General features: G+C 31.7%; 2 protein-coding genes across 2 annotated transcripts; both read left to right on the forward strand.

Moving 5' to 3' along the window:
• Positions 1-13,860: 13,860 nt before the first annotated feature.
• On the forward strand, positions 13,861-15,094 carry LOC124930983 (50S ribosomal protein L34, chloroplastic). The gene is made up of 3 exons (XM_047471361.1): positions 13,861-14,027; positions 14,398-14,617; positions 14,694-15,094. Exons 2-3 carry the CDS (start codon positions 14,410-14,412, stop codon positions 14,951-14,953), a joined length of 468 nt encoding a protein of 155 aa, XP_047327317.1. The 5' UTR covers positions 13,861-14,027; positions 14,398-14,409; the 3' UTR covers positions 14,954-15,094.
• A 2,120-nt stretch (positions 15,095-17,214) lies between these two features.
• Positions 17,215-21,287, forward strand: LOC124931019 (protein JOKA2-like). The gene is made up of 7 exons (XM_047471403.1): positions 17,215-17,319; positions 17,742-18,838; positions 18,947-19,070; positions 19,146-19,376; positions 19,455-19,604; positions 20,261-20,848; positions 20,944-21,287. The coding sequence occupies exons 1-7, from the start codon at positions 17,296-17,298 to the stop codon at positions 20,944-20,946; spliced, it is 2,217 nt and encodes a 738-aa protein (XP_047327359.1). The 5' UTR covers positions 17,215-17,295; the 3' UTR covers positions 20,947-21,287.
• Positions 21,288-21,951: the final 664 nt, after the last annotated feature.

A 21,951-nucleotide genomic window follows, 5' to 3' on the forward strand; every position in this document is an offset into this window, starting at 1 on the left:
AAAATACAAAGTTTTTTCCTCACTCTTTATCTCTCTAGAATTATGTCTTGTTCATGTAAACTCTTAATAATCACATATTTATAGGGTAAACATTCAGGTAATAAAACATATATAACTCTTGGTCAGACCTAAGCCCAAAATCAAATACAAATCCAATAAACTATAATTAAAAATTGTAGAGTTTATTATAAGTGTAGGCTCCATAACTCAACAATCTCCCACTTGGAGACTAAGTTCATCATCTCTCGATCGGTAGCGGCTTTCCATCCGGTGTCTTAACGAAGAAGACCAACTAAAGTTGCACACAACTTCAATTTCTCATTTATCACAACTTTCGTTAGCATATCAATTGGATTCTCACTCCCAGTAATCTTCTCAAAAGTTATTACTCCATCTTTTAAAGTTGACCGGATAAAATGATAACGAACATGTATATGCTTTGTCCTTCCATGATAAACTGGAATCTTTGCCAAATGAATGGCACTCTTACTATCGCATCGCAACACACTGTTCTCATAGTCTTGACCCAATTCTCGCAAAAAGAGTTGTAACCACATCATCTCTTTAGCAGCCTCTGTCACATCAACATATTCTGCCTCACAACTGGAAAGAGCAACAATCTTCTACAATTTTGAAACCTAGCTGATTGTAGTGTACCTCCTAGAGTATAAATGTATCATGTTGTGCTCTTCATACTATCAACGCCGCCACAATTTTCAACATCAACATATCTTTCCAAACTCATATTAGACTTTCGAAAACACAAATCGAGACTCGTAATTCCTTTTAAGTATCGTAGTATTCACTTTACTACTTCCTAATATTGTCTACCCGAGTTGCGAATAAATTTACTAACAACTCCCACTACACGTGTTATGTATGGTCTTATGCAAACCATCGAATACATAATACAACCAATGGTGGAGGCATACAGAACAATGGCCATGTAATTTTTCTCCTCATCTATTGAATGCAATTGATCTTTAGATAGTCTGAAGTGACTAGCTAATGGGGTAGTAACTGGTTTTGTATCATACAAGTTGAACCTGCTAAGAACTTTCTTCACATATTCTTCTTGTGAAAGCTAGAGAACTTCTTCATCCCTGAAAATTCTCATTCCAGTGATTTGTTTTGCAGCACCCAAATCCTTCATTGCATATTTTTAATACAACTCTTTCTTGAGCTTATTAATCTTATACAAGATTTCTCTAACAATCAACATGTCATCAACGTAGATGAGCAGAATAATGGACGATTTATCAAACCTCTTGATATAGTAGTAATGATTAGATTCACACCTCATAAAATTGTTACTTTTCATGAAGCTATCCAACTTCTTGTACCATTGCCTTGGGGCATGTTTCAAACTATATAGACTTTTCTGAAGCTTACACACAAGCTCGTCTTTTCTTTTGATTTCAAATCCTTCTAGTTGTCGCATGTAAATCTCTTCATTTAAATCACAATGAAGAAAAACAGTTTTAACATCCATTTGTTGAAGATGAATGTCTTCTTTCACAACCAAATTCAAAATAGTTTTGATTGTCATAAATTTAACTATTGGAGATTAAGATCTAATTGTAGTCAATACATTCTTTCGGTTAAAATCCTTTGACAACCAATTTTTCCTTGTACCTCATAGTTTTATCATGTTCTTCGTTAATCCTGAGGATCCAATTGTTGTAAAGTGCTTTCTTTCCCTTTGGTAGCTTAGTGAGCTCCCAAGTCCGATTCAACGTCAAAGAGTCCATATCATCTTTCATTGCAGACTCTCACTTAATCGATTCATCATATTGTATAGCTTCCTCATAGTATTCAGGTTCACCTCAACTTGTCAACAAGATATAGCTCAGAGATGGAGACCACCTCTCGACTGTTTTTCGATTACTTGACGATCTTCTAAACTGTATAACCGGTGTTTGCTGATTTGCCTTTGGGTCCACGTTCTCAACGATTTCATCTTCAATAACACACTAGCCTTCTTCGACAATCGGTATATATTCAGCTGAAAATTCTCTCAAATCGATCGTACCATTCTCTTCCAACTTGGAATCACCATCTAATTTCTTTCTAACACAATCTTTGTAAAGAAATTGTTCATTGAAGATAAAATTTGTGCTACGAATGATTTTCCGATTTTAATTATCCTAGAAACGATAATCAAACTCGATATCACCATAACTAATGAAAAAACATTTATTAGACTTTGGATCAAGTTTTCTCTTATCACATTCAATAATATGAACATATGATAAACAACCAAACACTTTCAAAGAAGAAAGTTTGACCTTTTTATTGCTTTAGACTTCTTCAGGATTTCTAAATTCAAGAGGAATAGAGGGTCCCCTATTTGTCAAGTAGGCAACAATATTGATAGCTTATGTCTAGAAGGTTTTAGGCAGCCCTGTATGTAATCTCATGCTCCTAGCACGTTCGTTATATGTTCGATTCATCCGTTCAACTACTCCATCTCTTGAGGCGTTCAGGGAACAATCTTCACCATATTGATCCCATTTACATCACAATATTCTTTGAAATCTGAACTGATGTACTCGTCTCCATTGTCGGATTTGAAGCATTTAACCTTCTGATTTGTTTCATTTTCAACCAAAGCCTTCCATTTTTTGAAAACCAGAAATACATCAGATTTGTTCTTAAAAAAATATATTCATACATTTCTCATCTAATCATCTATAAACGTCACGTACTAGTGTGATCCACCAATAGAAGAAACAGGTGCAGGTCCCCACACATCAGTGTGTACCAACTCTAGCCTTTCTTTCTTGAGCTTCTTCTCAATCTTTAAGAAACCCATCCGTTCCTATTTTCCAAGAGTGTAGTTTTCACATAACTGATGTACAACAGACTTCAGTACTAGATTTTGTCCATTCTTCAAAATAAAAATCATCCCTTTTTTGCTCATATGGCCTAACCAACAATGCCACAACTCATTGTTCTTCGAGTCATCAACTACAACATAAATTGTTTCTCTACAAGTTGAATTCGTGTATAACGTTCTAGTTTTGTGACCTCGAGCAACAACTATTGCTCTTTTAATCACGTTCCACGCACCATTTCTACAACTCAAATTGTGACATTCTTCATCAAGTAGTGTAATAGAAATCATATTGCACATTAATCCCAGAATGTGTCTCACCTTATTAATCTTCCAAACAAAACAATTTGTCATCTTCAATTTGATGTCCCCCATGCCAACAATATTTAGTGGCTCGCCATCTGCGAGATAAATTTTCCTATAATTTATAGCCACATGATTCTCTATTAATTCTTTGAGAGTAGTGGTGTGTAAAGACGCTCCCGAGTCTAAAACCCATTAATCTATCGGGTTATTAACAGACAAAATTAACGTATTAGTGACAGTTTCTATATCAACATTGGCTGCATCATTTTTATCATCAACGTTTCTCTTCAGTATTTTGCAATTCCTCTTCAAATGACCCTGTTTATCACAATTCAAACACTCAAATGTCCGCCCAGACTTGGACTGACTCCTCCTGCTCCTCAACATAGATCTTCTCTTACCTCGGTTGAAATTTTTATCATTACCTCTGCCCCTGTTTTCTACATTTAGAGCAGAACCTTTAAACGTTTCACCAAAATTAATTTTACGAACCTCTTCATCAAGAATACGATCTCTAACTTCAACAAATTTTAGTTTAGCATTTTCAATTAAATTATTAATTTCTACCCTCATAGGTTCCCAACTATTTGGTAGAGATGCTAACAAAATTAGGGCACTAACTTCATCTCCAAAATTAATCTCAACAGATATCAATTGATTCACAATTGTATTGAATTCATTCAAATGAGTAGTGACAGAAGTACCATCAACCATTCTTAAGTAAAAGAGTATTTTTATTAAGTGTACATTGTTGTCAGTAGATGGTTTCTCATAAATATTAGAAAAAGCTTTCATCAGACTCATGGTGGTCTTCTCCTTTGCTATATTGTGAGCAACCGTCTTGGCTAGCGTCAATCGGACAACTCCCAAAACCTATCTATCAAGGAGTTTTCATTCAGCTTCATCCATCTTCTCTAGTTTCTCACTCAAAGGAATATGAAGTTTTTTCTATAGAGATAATCTTCAATCTGTATTCTCTAGAAGGAATAATCTATCCCATCGAATCTTACAATCTCATGTCCTATACTATTCCCACTTGCTATCGTTTTCAATGCTCAAATCTAGCCTAGCTACTCTGATACCAGTTGTTAGGATTTGTATCTCCCAAATCCGACCTTCTTGAAACGATTTGTAAAAAACTCAAGAAAGTGGAATACAATAAGACATATTTATAGTTGTTCACTCAAATGGAGCTACGTCTACTTCAGCCGACACTAGATTTCACTATGAAGAAAAAGAAGGAATATAGAGTTTTTGCCTAACCTTTATCTCTCTAGAATTATGTCTTGTTCATATAAACCCTTAATAATTACATATTTATAGGGTAAACATTTAGGTAATAAAAACCTAAATAATTCTTGGTCAGGCCCAAGCCCAAAACCAAATACAAACCCAATAACTCTAATTAACAATTGTAGAGTTTATTATAAATGTGGGCTCCATAACTCAAAAAATGGGTCGTATTTAAAATATTTTTGGTTCAGGCTTATGTTAACCATCCTATAATTTGCATCAACTTTTGTACCTAATGATAGATCAAACCATAACCATAGAAATAGAATGTCGCGTAAACAAGGACCAGGATACTCTATTTCAATTTTCTCTTCTAGAAATTCATAGTAGTCCGTATCATCAACATTCACACAAATACCACCAATCATAGTTGATTTATTTGATCCAAAATTTCTAGAGCAGCACAAAAACCCATTAAAAATGTTGCGGGTGTTTTGGGGCTGTATGACAGATAATATAACAATTCTCTAGAAGTAACTTGACTATGATCCTCAAGAATCTAAAATATAAAAATTGATAAATAAATATCCTCAAAAACGAAAATACATATAGAATGACTTAATAATTCAGTTAATTTTCTCACCTTAGATCGAAACCTTGATACGAATTGATGATCTATTTCATCTTCGGAAAATTCAGCTTTTAAGCTACAAAACATCTTATAAGAGAACAATTAATTTAATAATTAAAAATTATTTTTGGTTAACTAATCGATACTATTTTGAAATTACTTGTAATATGGTTTAACTTCAGGACAATTTAAAAGAACATATGTGTGAGCAACAAACTCTTCTTTACTATTTAAGTATCTTTTAGTTCCCGCCCGCTAGAACGCCCGAAGTAATTAAAAATAAAAGTTGGAGGTTCAGAATAGTTGATGGGGCCTTCGGTGATCCTTTGAGGTTGTGTCTGTTTGCATTGCACATTAGATTCAAACTAATACGAGGAAAATGTTGAAACTTTCTCTAAAAGATATGCATTGCAAATGGATGCTTCAATTTTAGCTTTATTTTTTACCTTTTGTTTTACATTTTGCAAAATCCTATGAAAAGTTCAACATTAACATGTATATATTAATGAAAAATATTACTACTATAAATAAATTTTCTAAGATATATGTAGAAGTACATACCTCTCAAAGGGATGCATCCATATGTATTGAAATATGCCTCTTATTTGGCTTTATATGGTAGATGTTCCATTGAATCAAAATATGAAGGGGGATATTTTTCTAAATTGCAAAGTATGACTGGAATTTATGATTCCAAGTTTTGCATTTTATAAATATTCAATGGTGTGAAACTTAGTTAAAGCATGAAATTATTATGATCAATCAATGTTCCCCCACAAACTTTGGCAATAATCTTCTAAATGTTATAGGAACGAGTCTTTCGAGAAACGCATGACAATCATGACTTTTCAATCCAATCAACCTAGAATCATCTTTATCAATGCATCTATAAATATTTGAGATATATACATCTGCAAATTTCAAAGCTTTTAGCCATTGACAAATAATTTTGTTTTCATCCCTCGTAAAAGTGTATGTTGCCTTATTGGTCCAGTGCGATGAACTTTGAGGATCAATATGCAATTTTGGCCGATTGCAAATAAGGAACATATCCTTTTGAGCGTTAAGGTTATTCTTTGTCTTACCTTTGACATTCATAACCGTATTTATGACATTTTTAAATACATTCTCTTCAATGTGCATAAAATCTAAATTATGTCGAATAAGAAGTTTTCTCCAATATGGTAGTTCCCAAAAAATGCTTTTTTGTCCATTTGTGAGAATCATTAAAACCACGAGGATTTCTATGAGGTTTTTTTGTAGCATACTCGTATTGTGCAATGTGAGACCATATTTCCTCACCATTTAGCCTATGTGGTGGAGGGGTAATCTCAAATCGATGTTTGGTAAAATGATTTGTAACAAGTCTGTAGGGATGATTTTGAGGCAAAAACTGCCCATGAGAATCAAAATAGTGAGCCTTTCAACCGTATTTTAACCAAAATGATTTAGATTTTTTCATACAAATTGCACACTCATCTAGCCCATGATTACTCCACCCAGACAACATACTATTTCTCTCATATTAAAAATTTCTCCTTTAAAAACATCATAAGTAGGCACACCACCATTCCACAATATTTTCAATTCTTCTGTTAACGGTTGAAGAAATATATCATGATTTTTACATGGATATTTTGGCCCCGTGATAATTGGGGAAGTGAACATATATGGCGTCTTCATGCAAATTGACCAAATGGTGAAAATCCATTAGAAGAAAGTCCCAGCCAAATATTACAATGTTGTTTTGCAAATTCTGGATAGTAGTTGACGAATGTCTTCCACGCCTCTCCATCTGAAGGATGACACATTATTCCTTCTTTAGTAACATGATGAGAATGCCATTTCATGTGAGTGGATATCACGTTCGATGCATAAGCCTTTGCAATCTTGGAGCCAATGTCTTCCACGTTCTTTAAGGCGGTTTCTTCTAGGTTGAGCGATTCTTCAGGGCAATTTCTTTTGGGTGATATCTTCTCGGCGATTCCTTCTGGGCGATTTTTTCCTCCTCTTTCGTGATTCTTCGACGATTGTTCTAGTAGAGATTATTTAGAACGGTAGGCTTTAAATATTTTGAGAATTTTATATTACAAATTAAATAACAGATTAGTAAAAGGTCAGATAAGATTTATGATTTGAAAGGGATCACTATCAATGTGCTTTTGTTCTAGTAAAATATTTATTATGTGCTTTTGGGAAGAAGATGCATAAATCTAATTGGTTGATTTCTATCTTTCTAGATTGATTGAAAAGGCAGTAGCAGCAGCAACAAAATCAGCTCGATCGATTGATCTTCATGTCTATAGTTATGATTTTCAATAGATTCATTCATTCATGATTATAAAATTTTATTAATTGAGTAGTTCAAGAATACCCTTTATCACCCCCACCAAGATAGCCTAGTGATAAGAGTCCGCTTAAGAGACCAAAAGGTCACGGGTTCGATTCCATCTGTAAGCACTTTTTATTTAAGTGGAGGGTCATGGCTGTGGGGTGTCATGCTAGTTCTCCTTTAATTCCCCAAAAAAAAACCTTTATCCACAATGTGTAGTTATATTTTCTAATTAGTATATCCAGTTGATCAAATGTGGGATAGACTTGAAAAAATTGATAAATCCTTTATTTTTCTCATCAGTATATCTAGTTCTAAAAGTATTAAGCCTTTAGAAATTAGTGGGATAGACTTAATAAATCCTTCAAATGTGAGATAGACTTGATAAAAATTGTCGTTTGTAAAAGAATTTCTATGAACCAACCCATATGTTTTGTCTAACTTAGTTCTGAAAGCATTAATCCTTGAGAAATTAGATGGTGAAAGTGGAGGCAACCTTGGCTAGAGAATGCTATGTTAAATAGAGATGAGAACTTCTTAAATGGACTAGACAATGATTTATAATATAATGTAATATAATATTATGTGAATTTAATAATCTTGACAATTTCATATCAGAATTTGATGTAAGAAATTGTCTCTACTAGTGTGAACTAACTTGTCTTATATGATTGATCTCATCTTATCTCATGTTGACCCATACCACATAAATTAGTTAATGTTGAAATCATACAAATTTCTCTATTAAATTCATATGGGTATATTCTCCAATTTCTATCATTTGTCTCATTTGCATCATGTGTTTCTTATTAATAAAAGGTATTGGTGCAATAATATATGCTTAAAATAAGTTTAAGAGAACGAAGAGCAATTCCAGTTCTAGAATCTGAATCTGAATTTGAATCTGATGATATATGATTCTTGTGCCTTCCTTTATTTATTTGAAATTAAAATATGAATTTAATTATAATACGTATTTGGTGTAACTATTTTAGGGAAGATAGTGTAAAAGAGTACAATAAAAGAAACATAAAATACCTCAACAAAGGAGAAGGCTACAAAAGCTAAAAATGTTCAAGCTCCTTTATCCACACCAAATGTTCAACATACCTTAATCCTACTAAATATTCAACCACCACCATGTGTAACACCTAATCTTACTCAACCAACCGATTTTAATTGACGGTGTTACTGAAGAAGATATTGAGAATATAGATGTTACGGAAATACAAGTTAAAAAAACCTAAAATTCTTATTGGGATTGAAGGGGCCAAATGACTATTATACTAACATGTTTATTTTAGTTTAATTAATTATATTAACATGTTTTCATTTTATATTTATGTAGCTTTGATTCAACTATCACAAAGAAAATAAACAAAATTGTGATAGGATATTGAAGAGGAGCTTATATAAATTGGGACCAAATCCTGAAAGATGTGAAAGACTTGTGATGGGCTAATTTCGAGGTTAGACTAAATTTAAATTTCATAAATATGTATAATTTCATAATAATGATCTAATAAAGTTAAATGAATTATCATATGAAATATTCGAATGGGATCCGATAATACTTAACGATATTTATAAGCTTTTTTTAAAAATAAAAGCAAGTTCAAAAATTTGAAATTTTGTCGCTAAGGCTAAAGAATTGAGAAAATCACCACACATTATAAGTGAAAATTGTATTTTAATTAAAAAAACATTTAATGATCCCAAGTACGTAGAGAGGTGCATAAGTGCTGAAGGTTGTCGAGATTTGTACACGAAAAATGGAGGAGCTGTGTACTACAGATGTTCAATAAATTTAGAAGAACATCGACGAAAATTGGTGAGTAATCGTAAATTAATTTATAAAATTAAACTTGTTAACATTTACTTTATTTTTTAGGCAATGGAACTTGAAAGAGCGCCAACGGTTTTAAAAACTTTTAAACAAACCCACAAAAAGAAAAATGGAAGTTGGAGTGGAGATCGAGCAGTCAAAACTGTGGTATATATCTTAATTTGACAATATTTTCATATGTTTTAAAATATAAATTATAATTTAATTAGTTTATTCATTTTAATTTATTATAGGGAAAATATAATGAACTATCACAAACACAAGAAGGTCAAGATGATTATGAAAAAAAAATCTGAAGAAATGTTGTGGGTTGAAGCAACGGGAGGTCTTAACAATGGACGTATATTTGAAATGTCTTGTATCCCTATCAACAACTTATGGGATTACCTTCTTCATCAACTCAACTTTGTTTGGAATTACAACCATAAAGGATGTCATGAAAGAGCTGCAATCAAATAATGCAGAAAAAGACATAGAGATTGAAAAGCAATGAGAATCAATAAAATCATTGGAATTAAAACAAGAAGTTGCATCAAAGGAAAAACTTGATATTCATTGCCAAATTGATCAAATTAATATTAACATAAGAGATATGCTCATTTATTTTCAAAACTCAAGAAATTAATTATCGAGCGATGGTGTTAAACCTCTATGTTCAACATAATGAGAAAATGTTAGTTCTTTCATATACTTGAGTATGATTCAACTAACTAAAAATTAGATAATGATAGAGATTCTAGCAATTTAAGGTTCAATAAGTATGAATCAAATTTAGAAAGAAATTACTTATTATGTCTATAATTGAACTTGGTTGATGAGAGAATTTTGGATTGATAGTTTAGCCAAAATTGAAGTTATGGATTTTTTTGGGAAAAAAATAAGACAACGGAGGATTAAGATATAACCCGCAAATACATTTAACCATTTAATCAGGGGCATAACTTACCACCTGACGAGCTCGAACCTAAGACCTTAGGGTGAGAATATCCATCTCTCGTTGCCGCTCGAACCCATGATCTTAGGGTGAGAATATCCACATCTTGTTGCCGCTAAGCTATAAGAGAAGATATTGAAGTTATGGATTATACAGAACTGTATGAGTTGGAATAGATAAAAATGTGTTAACACCATACACCAGTTGTTAGACCAAAATATTAAGCAATCGATAGATAATATGAAGAAGTACCTAGTATACAAGTATATGGTGTGTGGAACAATTGTTGATTATCTAGATCAATCGCCAAGGTGATGTCAATGCACGATCTTCGTCATGGCAGCATAGACTTAATATATACATTATTAATGCTAGGGTCTCGTGTTTCTTCGTAACTATAATAAGTGGGGCATCATCCATTTTAATGTTAAGAGCACTAATAAATGATATTTTTAATATTTTAGTTAATAAATTAAGTAATGTGATGAATGAAAAAGAAGTGAAATGATGTTTAAATGATTTGGATTATTTAAATAACCCAAACGAACGAGACCTAATATGAAATTGACAATAATATATATTTATTACTTTGTTATATTTTAATATTAATTAAATAAAATAAAAAAGAAGTGTTTAAATGAAAATTAATAAAGTGAAACCTCTATAAATTAATAGTGTTAGGACTGGAATATTTTATTAATTTAGCGAGATATTATTATATTGATAAATTAATAATTTAATTAATTTAAAGAGATTTTACGTATAACTTTTAAATTTTTAGATATAATGTATTAGTTATAATGTATATTATTTAGAGATGAAAAATAAATTATAAAAACAAGTTCTAAGACACATTCTTTGAATGTATATTCACAAATTAATTGAATTTGTCAAGTTTATTATTTTTGAATAAGTAAAAAGTTAGTTTATGGTACTATAAAGTTATATGGTACCAACGTATTATATTAAATATGGTTAAAAATTGATCACTATAATATGTCTATTAAAACTTTTTAAAATCATATCAATTATAACTCTTAAACTCTTAAATTCTTAAATTTTTAAATTTTGGAGAAGACATTCGTGAGTTTGAGAACTTGATTACATGTATGCATTATCGGCACAAAATGGATATGAATCACTTGTTAGATTTTCCTGGTGGAATAATGAATGAAGGTCCAAATCATTGAAGAAATTGTGGGGACCATTCAAAATTTGGTAGATGACGAAGTTGATAATAATTCAATAGCTTTGGAACCGGTCACTCGGAAAGAAGCATTGCAAGCGGCAACAACTCTTCACAACTTTTTGTTACTATACAAGAAGACAATGCCCCAACTCTTAAGTGCAATGAGAAGATTTAAAGATGAACTCAATATAAATTTGAAGTTAACAAAAACAAATGATAATAGATAATTTTTTAATAGATAATTTTAAAATTCGGAATCTTTTAATAATTATTAATTTATATATATATATATATATATATATATATAATATATTATTTATTAATTTAAAAATAAAAATTAGATATTGTATTTTATAAATATAATATATTTATTTCTCTGGTTAAATATTTTATTATTAAATATTAGTACTTAATATTTTTGGTATTTTAAGTTATATTTAATAATAATATATATATATATATATATATTAATTTTAAAAAGAGGAAGACCAGTTGTGTTGACGACCAAGATTTTGGAAATTATCATTTGCGTGTTAGTAGTTATATTTCATAATAAATAGTTATATTGAGCGTAAAATGTAGTTATATAAAACGTTAAATGTAGTTATATGAAGCGTAATAAGTAGTTATATGAAGCGTAATAGGTAGATATGTGAAGCGTTCACCTTTGTCATTTTTTCAGTTCGAAGTGTCAAAGAGAAGATTGCTGAAAGTAACGATTGCAAACATCAACACTTCTCCTCAAGGCCTCTATAAACTCGTTAATGGACTGTTGGACCTACAAAAGCAAGTTGTCAAGGACATCGACTTCGGCTCTCTCCTTTTCTTACGTGTCTCCAAAGATTGGAATTTATGGGCAAATCCGAAAGATGCCGCCAATAATATGCATTGATTATAGATTTGTTACATCACTAAATTGTTAAAATCCCTCCTGAACACCCACGACAATGAACGAGCCATTTTGAATTTATACCTTCCAAATTCTAATATTTATACATATGTTTATAATATTTATTCAATATTTAGAATGTTTATAACCGTGTATTTATCCAATATAATCGTGTATTGTGTATTGAGCTCAACATAACGTTTTCTTGAGCACTGTGTATTGAGCTCAATATAACTATATATTGAGATCAATATAACTGTATATTGAGCTCAATATAAAGGTGTATTGAGCTCAATATAACTGTGTATTGAGCTCAATATAACGCTGAATTGTGCTCAGTATAAAGCTGAAAGAAGCTCAATATAACGCTGAATTATGTCAATATAACGTTGAAATAAGTTCAATATAATGTTGAAATAAGCTCAATATAACTGCTATAAGATAAACACATGATAACATAACTACAATAATGTGGTAAAAGAGAATTTGAGTGGAGACTATTGTTTGTGATATCATAGTCCGATCATTTATTTGAGTAGAGACTATTGTTTGTGGTATAGTAGCTAGGTCATTGAATTGTTGTGCATCTGCTGGTTCATTCCGCATTTTTTTCTATAACAATATTTAACGAGGCAATTAACTAAATATAACGAGGAAATACGCTCAATATAACAAGGAAATTAATAATATAACGAGGCAATCACTTCAATATAACGAAACAACAAGCACAATATAACGAGTCAAGTAACTAAATATAATAAGGCAATATACTCAATACAGTATAACTAGACAATGAGCTCTATATAACGAGGCAATCAACTCAATATATCGAAGCAACAAACACAATATAACGAATCAATTAGATAAATATAATAAGATAATATACATAATATAAATAGGCAATGAGTTTTATATAACGAGACAACGAGCTCAATATAACGAAGCATCTAGCACAATATAACGAGTCAATGAGGCAAAACTAACATTTATTGAATGTTTGAACTTATTAATTACTTTTTCTACGGCAAATAATTTTCTTTTCATGGGTGGCCTACCTCGAGCCCTCACTCTGACCGGAAAGTGGATCACTTTCTTAGTCAAAGGAGTAATTGCTCGTGTGAAACTTGTAGATAGATTATCAAAATCCAACATCAACTTTTGAATCATGTCTTCCAAAAGTCTAGACGCAATCGAAGTTTTATTTTCATATTATGATACAAGTTGTCGGAACAATTGCATCATTGGAGTTATATTGTTATATAAAGGTGTATTGAGCTCAATATAATCGTAAAAAATAATAATAAAAATATAATTTTTGTAAAAATATTACCATAAAAGATAATAATAATTAGAAAAAAGTTAATAATGTTTAATAAATAATTATATTTATTCATTTTTAAATCCTAATATATATTATTTAAATAAATTTCTTGTTTTTTTTATTAATAACATATAACATAATAAATATTATGATATAAACTGATTAAGTTTTAATTATTTTGTTTTTTATAATAAAAAGACTAATATTGTATAATTATATATATTTATTTTGTAAATAAATAAATTTATTATACATTAATAATAATTTAAATGAATAAGTTATTTTAAAAATAAATTTATTAAATATTTTGTTATATATTTGTTTTTGCTCTGTAACCCTTATCCAGAAAATAATAAATAAATGTTGCCTCTCCTCTCATAAGGACCTCTCCTCTCCCAGAATACACGATAAGTTTTTCTAACTTGGTTCTTAGGTTGATCGATTTACATATTCTTGGATTTCAGCTCGGAGTTTTCGGCTAGTTGCGCTCCTTTCTAGTTTCAATTTCAGGTTATCTCGAATCTCGACGAATATGTTTATACTTTAGAAATGCATTCTGTAATGTCGGTTCATATTTTGTTTAAACTGGGTTATGAGTTGAAATTTTACTTCATTAGTTACCATCTAGGTTTTACAAATTGATGGGTGCATTTATTTTGAAACTGTTATACTGATTCCTGGAGCTGAAATGTTGGCTCAATTGTCAAAATTGATTCTTGAATTGAGGGTTACAGTTCTTTCAGGACAGAATGATTTGAAAATGCTTAAATCTTGATTTTAAACTGTTACATTCAACAGCTTTGATTTTGGAGATGTCTAACATGGTATTATTTGTGCTGAAATTACTGCTGTGTGTGTTTTAATGTTCAAATTAAGTCAGAAAGAAGAAAGAATGGCTTGTCTGACCATGGGAACTTGGCTTTCCGCCACAACAACTCGCATCCCCATGGCTTCTCTTACTCTTCAAACCGGAACTACTTCTAGAAGAATCACTTCCTTGAAAATGGCTGCATCAGCTCAACCAAATCGTTCTGGATTACTTCATTGTTCTTTTACTGCCTCATCCTCGCTCTCTGTATCCTCTTCTGTGTCTTTTACAGGTGGGTATGCACTAATTCGATATCAATTATTCATATAGAGACAGAGTTGATTTGAAAACTGAGATTTGGTTTGTAGGATTGCCAATGGGCTTGAATTTTAACAGTGAAAGTGGGGTTAGAAAAGAGAGGGGACGGCGTGGCCTTGTAGTGAGGGCTACGAAATATTTACTTTGTCAAACAAAGAGGAATAGATCTAGGAAGTCTCTGGCGAGAACTCACGGTTTTCGCTATAGAATGAGCACTACAAGTGGAAGAGCAGTGTTGAAGCGAAGAAGGGCGAAGGGAAGATGGATTCTTTGTACAAAGTCCAACCACAACAGTGGAAAACGCCCTTAAATCTTCGATTCTTCTCTTCTATGTATGTTTTGATTCGATGTATCCTTCTTTCAAAAGATTTGTTTTGGATTGGTTTGGTTTGGTTTTGTATTGAATAGTTTGAATACAATGAGATATTTATTATTAGAGTTTCTATACTCTAATGAGAAGAGTTCTGAAATCATTAGAATTATGTAATTATCAACTAATCATAACATGGTTTCTTACTAGTCAATTATATCCACAGTTCATTTGATGTGGGTTTTACTACCTGCAATTAACTAATAAACAGTTTGTTCTTCATCATTAATTTTTTGAAACACTAAAAGTCTCCATTATAGCCCAATATTTGAGTCATTTTCTTTCCTTATTTTCAACAACCAATCTAGCAGCTATTTTTCTATTCAATCTTCAATAAACTCATTGAAATTTTGGTACCATTTTCCTTAGTCTATTTGATGAACCATTTTTAGCTACCATACAACACAGACTTCAAGGATAACTAATTCATCAAAAAATGTATTTGCCTCGTCTGCTTTGTCAAATCATTTGTTAGACAAGATTATTGACTGCACTTGCAACTCTGAACCACATATCGACACATTCCTTCCTGATTGGATCAGCCAATGATTGTAACTTTCAGGGCACCAATTTTATTCCTATCCTGAGGAGCCAATGATTGTAACTTTCTCGAACTGTCTCTTGAAACACCATCAAGCATTTTCTTCATTTCGTTTCAGCATCGGCCAAATCAAGCGTAGCCATTTTCTTTCTTTAATAACCCAACACTTAAGGTGCATTTTCATCATTCATGGAGCTGAAACAGATCCAACATGGAATCTGCACATTTTGTTTAATGGGTATGGCAGGAGTCCATTTACAAACAGTCAAAGCTCCTGCAACTTCTGATTTTTGAACAGCTTTCATTGCTTGGTTGTTTCACTACTAAGTATTCTTTTGCTCAACCAATTTTTTTCTTTGTAATGTAATTGGGAACAGAGCATGCATGCAGTCAATAGGGAGTTGTCTTCTTCTTTTTCTTCTGTAACAAATGTATGAACAAACACATTCTCACCTTTCTTCTTCTACCTTGTAATTTTGGAGTTCATCTGAGTAATAATCTGATATTGTCTTACTAGCTGGAAATTCCATTAATGATCAATTTGGAAACATTTCCAGTCAAGAATTGTACCCTATGATTAGGGGTATTTTGATATTTTGTGTGATAAATATAATAATTTGATTCATAAAAAAATATAGGATAGTAAATAATAAAAAATAAAAAAATAAAACCAATATCAAACAAGCTTCCAATTCATAAGTAAGAAGGTTTCTTAGTGACCTCCTATTAATCATTTTTTAAGTTGACAAATGTACATTCATTCTAATTTGTTTTCTCTTTTATATATATATATATATATATATATATATATATATATATATATATATATATTAATATATACCTTTAAAAAAATATAATTATATATTTAATAAATAATAATTAATTTTATTAAAAAATATTTACATAAATATTATAAACATCATTTTATATCCTTAATATAAAATATACAATTTAAATCAAATAATAGTAATTATATATAATATTAACAGCATTTTACATATTAAATTTATGAGAAATGATTAGATGAGAGAATTTGGTCTTATTCGCTGAAAAAATCAAATAATTTCTCTTTTTTCTCTATTTCCTCCCACTTTTACATTTTGTTGATGACAAGTCATTCCCTCACCAAATTCCCTCTCTCCCCATCGTTCCTCTAAATTTATTTACATAAAATTAATATATATTTAAGAGAAAATTATATAATTATAATTTATAACTTTAGTATTTATATATAATAAATAAAAGATAATTTCTGATAATTATTTTTTATAAATTCATTTTAATTTCAAAACAAATATATTTACCTAAAATATTAAAAATTAATTTATTAAATATTAAAAATAAAATTTTATTTGAAAAATAGTTAATCAGTCAAACAGGAAAAATAGCAACTATTTTCGGCTTTCATAGTCATTTTGAATTGTTTTTATATTTTAGTCAATGTATTTTTCTCTAAAAATTCTGAAAAAAAATTTTGTGAACTGAATTAGTCTTAATTGATTTATAAAATGAAAAATATGATTATTTTTTAATATATGTTTTTTTGACTGAATAATGTTTTTAATTATTATTATTAAAAAAAGTGGTTCTAAATAAACGGTAATGAGTAAATATCGGATTCGTTTGTTACAGGCGGAATAAGATTAAGATTAAGATTAAACCCGGTCATCTTTTTCATCTTCCTATATATATTTCTAGGGTTCATTCTCAATTCATGCTATTCTAGAACTCCTTTCTAGATATGGAATCTAAGATAGTGATCAAGGTTTGATTTTTCCCTTCCCCTTTACTTTTTTCGTGTTTTTTTTAACATGCATTAAACTCTTTTCAGCTGTATATTATTAATGAAGTGATTAGGGTTCATAATTCCCTTACCTTGTTATTTCAACTGATAGAGTATACAATTCTGATTCTGAATACTGTATTTGATTAATAGGTTTTTGTTTCAGTTTATACTTGATTGCCATCATGGGTTGTTTGTAATTGGGAATGATCAAGCTTAGGAAATAAATTAGTTGTAATCCCAGTTCAATGATCAAGGTGATTGATTTGATAAAAGAAAAGAGCAACAAATCCCCTATGGGAAATTCATCAATTTTTTAAGGAAAACTAAACAAACTTATAGTATGAACTGTTTATCTTTCATTCTCTTGTTCTTCATGTCGAGTATCAACATCTTTGTTGCAGGTTAAGAATGGCAAGACACTCAGGCGCTTCAGTGCGCCAATTGGCGAAGATGGAAAATTGAAACTTGATATTACTAAACTGAGGGAAAAGATTTCCAGTCTCTTTGGCTATTCTCCGGATGCACTTCTTTCACTTTCATATATGGATGAAGATGGTGACATGGTGGCCTTAATTGATGAGGATGATCTCCATGATGTGATGAATCAGTGTTTGGACCCATTGAGAATAACTGTTATACCAATTTCCAAATTTGGCAGTAGATTTTCTGCTACATCATATGGATCACCACAACTGGATTTGTATTCTCTTTCCAATGTTCTTAAATCTATTCCAGAACCTCTCCGCGAGTCTCTGTCAAAGCTTTCAATGGAAGTGGCATCTAAAGCTGCTTGTACTGGCCAAGTGATTGCTAGACTAGTTGATTCTGTTTCAAAGTTGGGACAATCTTTGAATGCTGAGACTTCTAGTAATGATGTTCCAACTCAAAAATCTGAAATCAAGAAAACATCAAATGCAGTCGATGCCCAAAATGCTAACATTGGAACTGAAGGTTTTGGTTCTGGTTCTGGTTCTGGCTCTGGCTCTGGCTCTGGCTCTGGCTCTGGCTCTGGCTCTGGCTCTGGCTCTGGCTCTGGCTCTGGCTCTGGCTCTGGCTCTGATGACTCTGACTCTGATGACTCTGACTCTATCTATAGCTCTATCTCTAGCTCTAGCTCTAGCTCTACTGGCTCTGTGAATGGTAATGATGACTCCCATAGTATTTCTGTTTCATCTGACTGTAATTCCAAGCCGAAAGTTAAGAAGACAAATGCTACTGTCTCGACCAAACCTGTGAAACATGCTGAAAAGGACTCTAGAATTGCTAATGAAGATTCTAATATGGCCAAGAAATTCACTTGTTTTCCCAGTTTCAATGCTATGTGGGAATCTACTTTTTCAGGGACAGATTTGTCTTATTCTGGAATCCATTGTGAATCTCCATTCGATACAAGCTATAAATGCAGTACTGGCAGCACTACTAGTATTGTCCACAAGGATACCCAGTGTGATGCATGTGGGGTGCATCCAATAATTGGACCACGTTTCAACTATAAACTGTAATTACTGTCCCAAGATGTTTTGTTTTGTTTTGGTTTTAGCTGTTTGTTATTATTACTTTATTACTATTAAGGATTTAAGTTTGATTTTGATTTATGTGTCTGCAGGAAAGGGGATTATAATCTTTGCAGAATTTGTTTTTTTAGCTTTGGAAATGATGATGATTTTATCAGAATGGACGAACCTGTTAGTAGTTGTTCTTATATCCCATTCAGAGGAACGGATTTTCCTGTATGTCGAAGATTTTTATAGATTATTCTTAAATTGTTTTACTGTTGCATGCACTTTAATTATTGTGATTCACAGGCACAACTTCCTTCACATGTCTTTCAAAAGATAATAGAAAATGATGGACCTAAGCTTGATAGCCACTTTGTTATGGACATTAATATTCTCGATGGTACTGTTTTGGCCCCAACAACCTCTTTTACCAAGATTTGGCGAATGAAGAACAATGGAAACATTTCTTGGCCCAAGGGAACAAAACTTGTTTGGATTGGGGGACATACATTCAGTAGTGGCTCTTTTGAGGCTCAGGTGGGTATAATTCTATACTTTCTTCTCTTTGTGCTAGTTATTTGCTTATAATGATGCATCTTTTTCAATTTTTGTTAGGCTATTGCAAATGGCTTAGCCATGGATGAAGAAATTAATATTGCAGTTGATTTCTGTGCACCTGAGGTTGCTGGTCGGTATATCTCTTACTGGAGGTTGGCTACACCTTCTGGGCAGAAATTCGGGCAGCGTGTTTGGGTTATCATAGAGGTAAGTCTTTTTTTTTTTGAGAAAATGTTTAATCCTTTTATTAATAGAGCCATAAATACTCACCAATTACACATTGTGAATGAGTCAATATATCATGCAAAAAATATGAGGATGATGAAATTCCTACAACATTAAAATTCTAATGAACATAAAAAGAAATTACATTAAGTTTGAGACAATACCTCAAATCATAGTATTACTTTTAAATTGGAACTATGATATGTAACAGAAACATTGTGGGGGTTGGACTAGCTTAGCTTCCTGGAGGGAATTTACCCTAGTTTTCAAAAATAAAATGTAATAGAAACATAGTTAAGAACTCATATAGCTTAATAATGCTTATTTTAGCATTTTATCAGAGTCTATTCCCTTGTAGGTGTTTGGCTCCTTCTTCTAAATTCCACCTTAGTTTTGGAAGTTACCCATTCTTTGATTCAATATCTCGGTGCTCCATTTCTCATCATACAAAAGTTGGTATTGGTCCATATATATTAAGAGAATTGGCAATCAAAGAATAAATGATCAATGTTTTCATCTCCCTTGTATATACTACATGTCTTGTCCTCAATGATCATGAACATGTAAATTTTGTTTTGCTCCATTTAACAATAATAGGTTTCCAATTTACAGCTCAGAATTTTCTATTCACCTTGCAGGTTGATACTGCTTTGATAGATCCCGTTTGTTTGGGCTCCAATAGCTTGAACTTGAATCTACCACCAGTTGACTGTGGAGTGAATGACATTGATATCAACATGATTAATGCACGTCAAAACAAAGAGCCAATAGCTGAAACAGACTCGAAGAAAGATCAAGAGCCACATTATCCTGTTTATGGAAGTTGGTCGGTTGGCTGCTCTGATCCTCCTCCCACCTCAAATTACTCGATCCACCCTTCTTCTCTCTTAGTTGATGAAAACTCTCTTCTTGCTGATGCTGCAATGATACATCATCCTTCCATTTCTGATTTGTGTGAAGATATTTCACCTTTTTCTGTGTCTCATCTAGCACCATTTTCCCATACTGTTGCTTCCCAGACAGCAATCCAACGGCCTCATTCCTACATTAACAACACCTACGATGTTGAGCAGAAGCTGCTCGTGGAGCTTGGCAAAATGGGCTTCAGGAATATTATTCTGAACCAGGAAATACTGAAGATGAATGAGTATGATTTGAAACAGTCAATTGATGATCTTTGTCATCTTGGTGAGTGGGATCCAAACCTGGCTGATCTGAAAGAGTTGGTAAGATAGCTTCCTTTTTATTTCTTTATCTTTATAAGTTTGACATCTTTTCCAACTTTGATTCATTTTTTTTTTTTTTTTTTTTTATAATTAAGTAAAAATCAGGGCATTTTTGACAAGGAAATGAACAAGAGAGGTTGCTAAAGAAGAACAAAGGGATCATTAAATTTGTGGTGTTGAATCTTATTTCTGGTGGGTAAACAGTTATTCATTTAAAGTTATAAATAATGGTGGCTCTTCGTAAACATTTAGTGCGATTATGTTGCTGCTGCTACTGCTTTTTCTTTATTGCTTTATTTTGTTATGTTTAGGCAACAACTAGAGATGAACTTGGTCGTATATTTTTTATTTATGGATCTTGACTTTATGATTTTTGGGACGACGTTGATGATGTTATTTAGTTTTAAAATCTATTATGTTGTCATGATTTTGTCTGTAAGTCTGTGTTATTTTGCATTGGTGCTCAATAGATGTGGGACGGTGTCAATGATTTTGCAGCGAATGCATAAATCTTGGTTCGTTGTCGCACAAAACTTGTAGGAATTTCAGGTGGGACTTCACTCGAGAGAAAATGAGTTTATTATGAAGCATTGGAATATACAATCCACCAAGGGTTAATCCCAAATATTCTTGTAGTTATTCTTAAAGACTTGCTTCTTTGAATGAACTCTCTTCTATTATTCATGTCAGGTGTCCCCAAAAAAGAAGCTCTTGAAAGAAATCTTATTGTCTAAAAAGTGTCTATTTTGAGCCAAACCCTATTTTCCCATGATCATGATTAAACTGGATCAATCAATTCCTTTGTAATAAATTGGTAATTGGTTTCCAATTCACCTTTCAATAGTATAAACAAGTTGTATTGTTCGATATTACCTATTTGGGCACAATATTTGACATCAACAAAGGTAATAAAATGGCCCTAGATAACCTTCATTTGAAAGGTAGGTCCTTAGATAACTGAATGTTGAGTCCACGAGGAATACTTCACCCCCATACAGTCCCAACAACCCAACCTTGAATTCCCCTAAATGCGAGTTTAGAGAGAAATCACATGGAAGATCTTCTTAGTTCTATTGAGTTTTTTCTTTCATTCTCATGAATTT

This window comes from Impatiens glandulifera, chromosome 3 (genome assembly GCF_907164915.1).
Source record: "Impatiens glandulifera chromosome 3, dImpGla2.1, whole genome shotgun sequence".
Lineage (NCBI taxonomy): Eukaryota > Viridiplantae > Streptophyta > Magnoliopsida > Ericales > Balsaminaceae > Impatiens > Impatiens glandulifera.

Coding starts and splice junctions, on each gene's coding strand:
- LOC124930983 (XM_047471361.1), top strand. CDS start 14,410: ATGGCTTGTCTGACCATGGGAACTTGGCTTTCCGCCACAACAACTCGC. Junction 14,618..14,693: donor CTCTTCTGTGTCTTTTACAG/GTGGGTATGCAC, acceptor TTTGGTTTGTAG/GATTGCCAATGGGCTTGAAT.
- LOC124931019 (XM_047471403.1), top strand. CDS start 17,296: ATGGAATCTAAGATAGTGATCAAG. Junction 19,071..19,145: donor TCAGAGGAACGGATTTTCCT/GTATGTCGAAGA, acceptor TGTGATTCACAG/GCACAACTTCCTTCACATGT. Junction 19,605..20,260: donor GTGTTTGGGTTATCATAGAG/GTAAGTCTTTTT, acceptor TTCACCTTGCAG/GTTGATACTGCTTTGATAGA.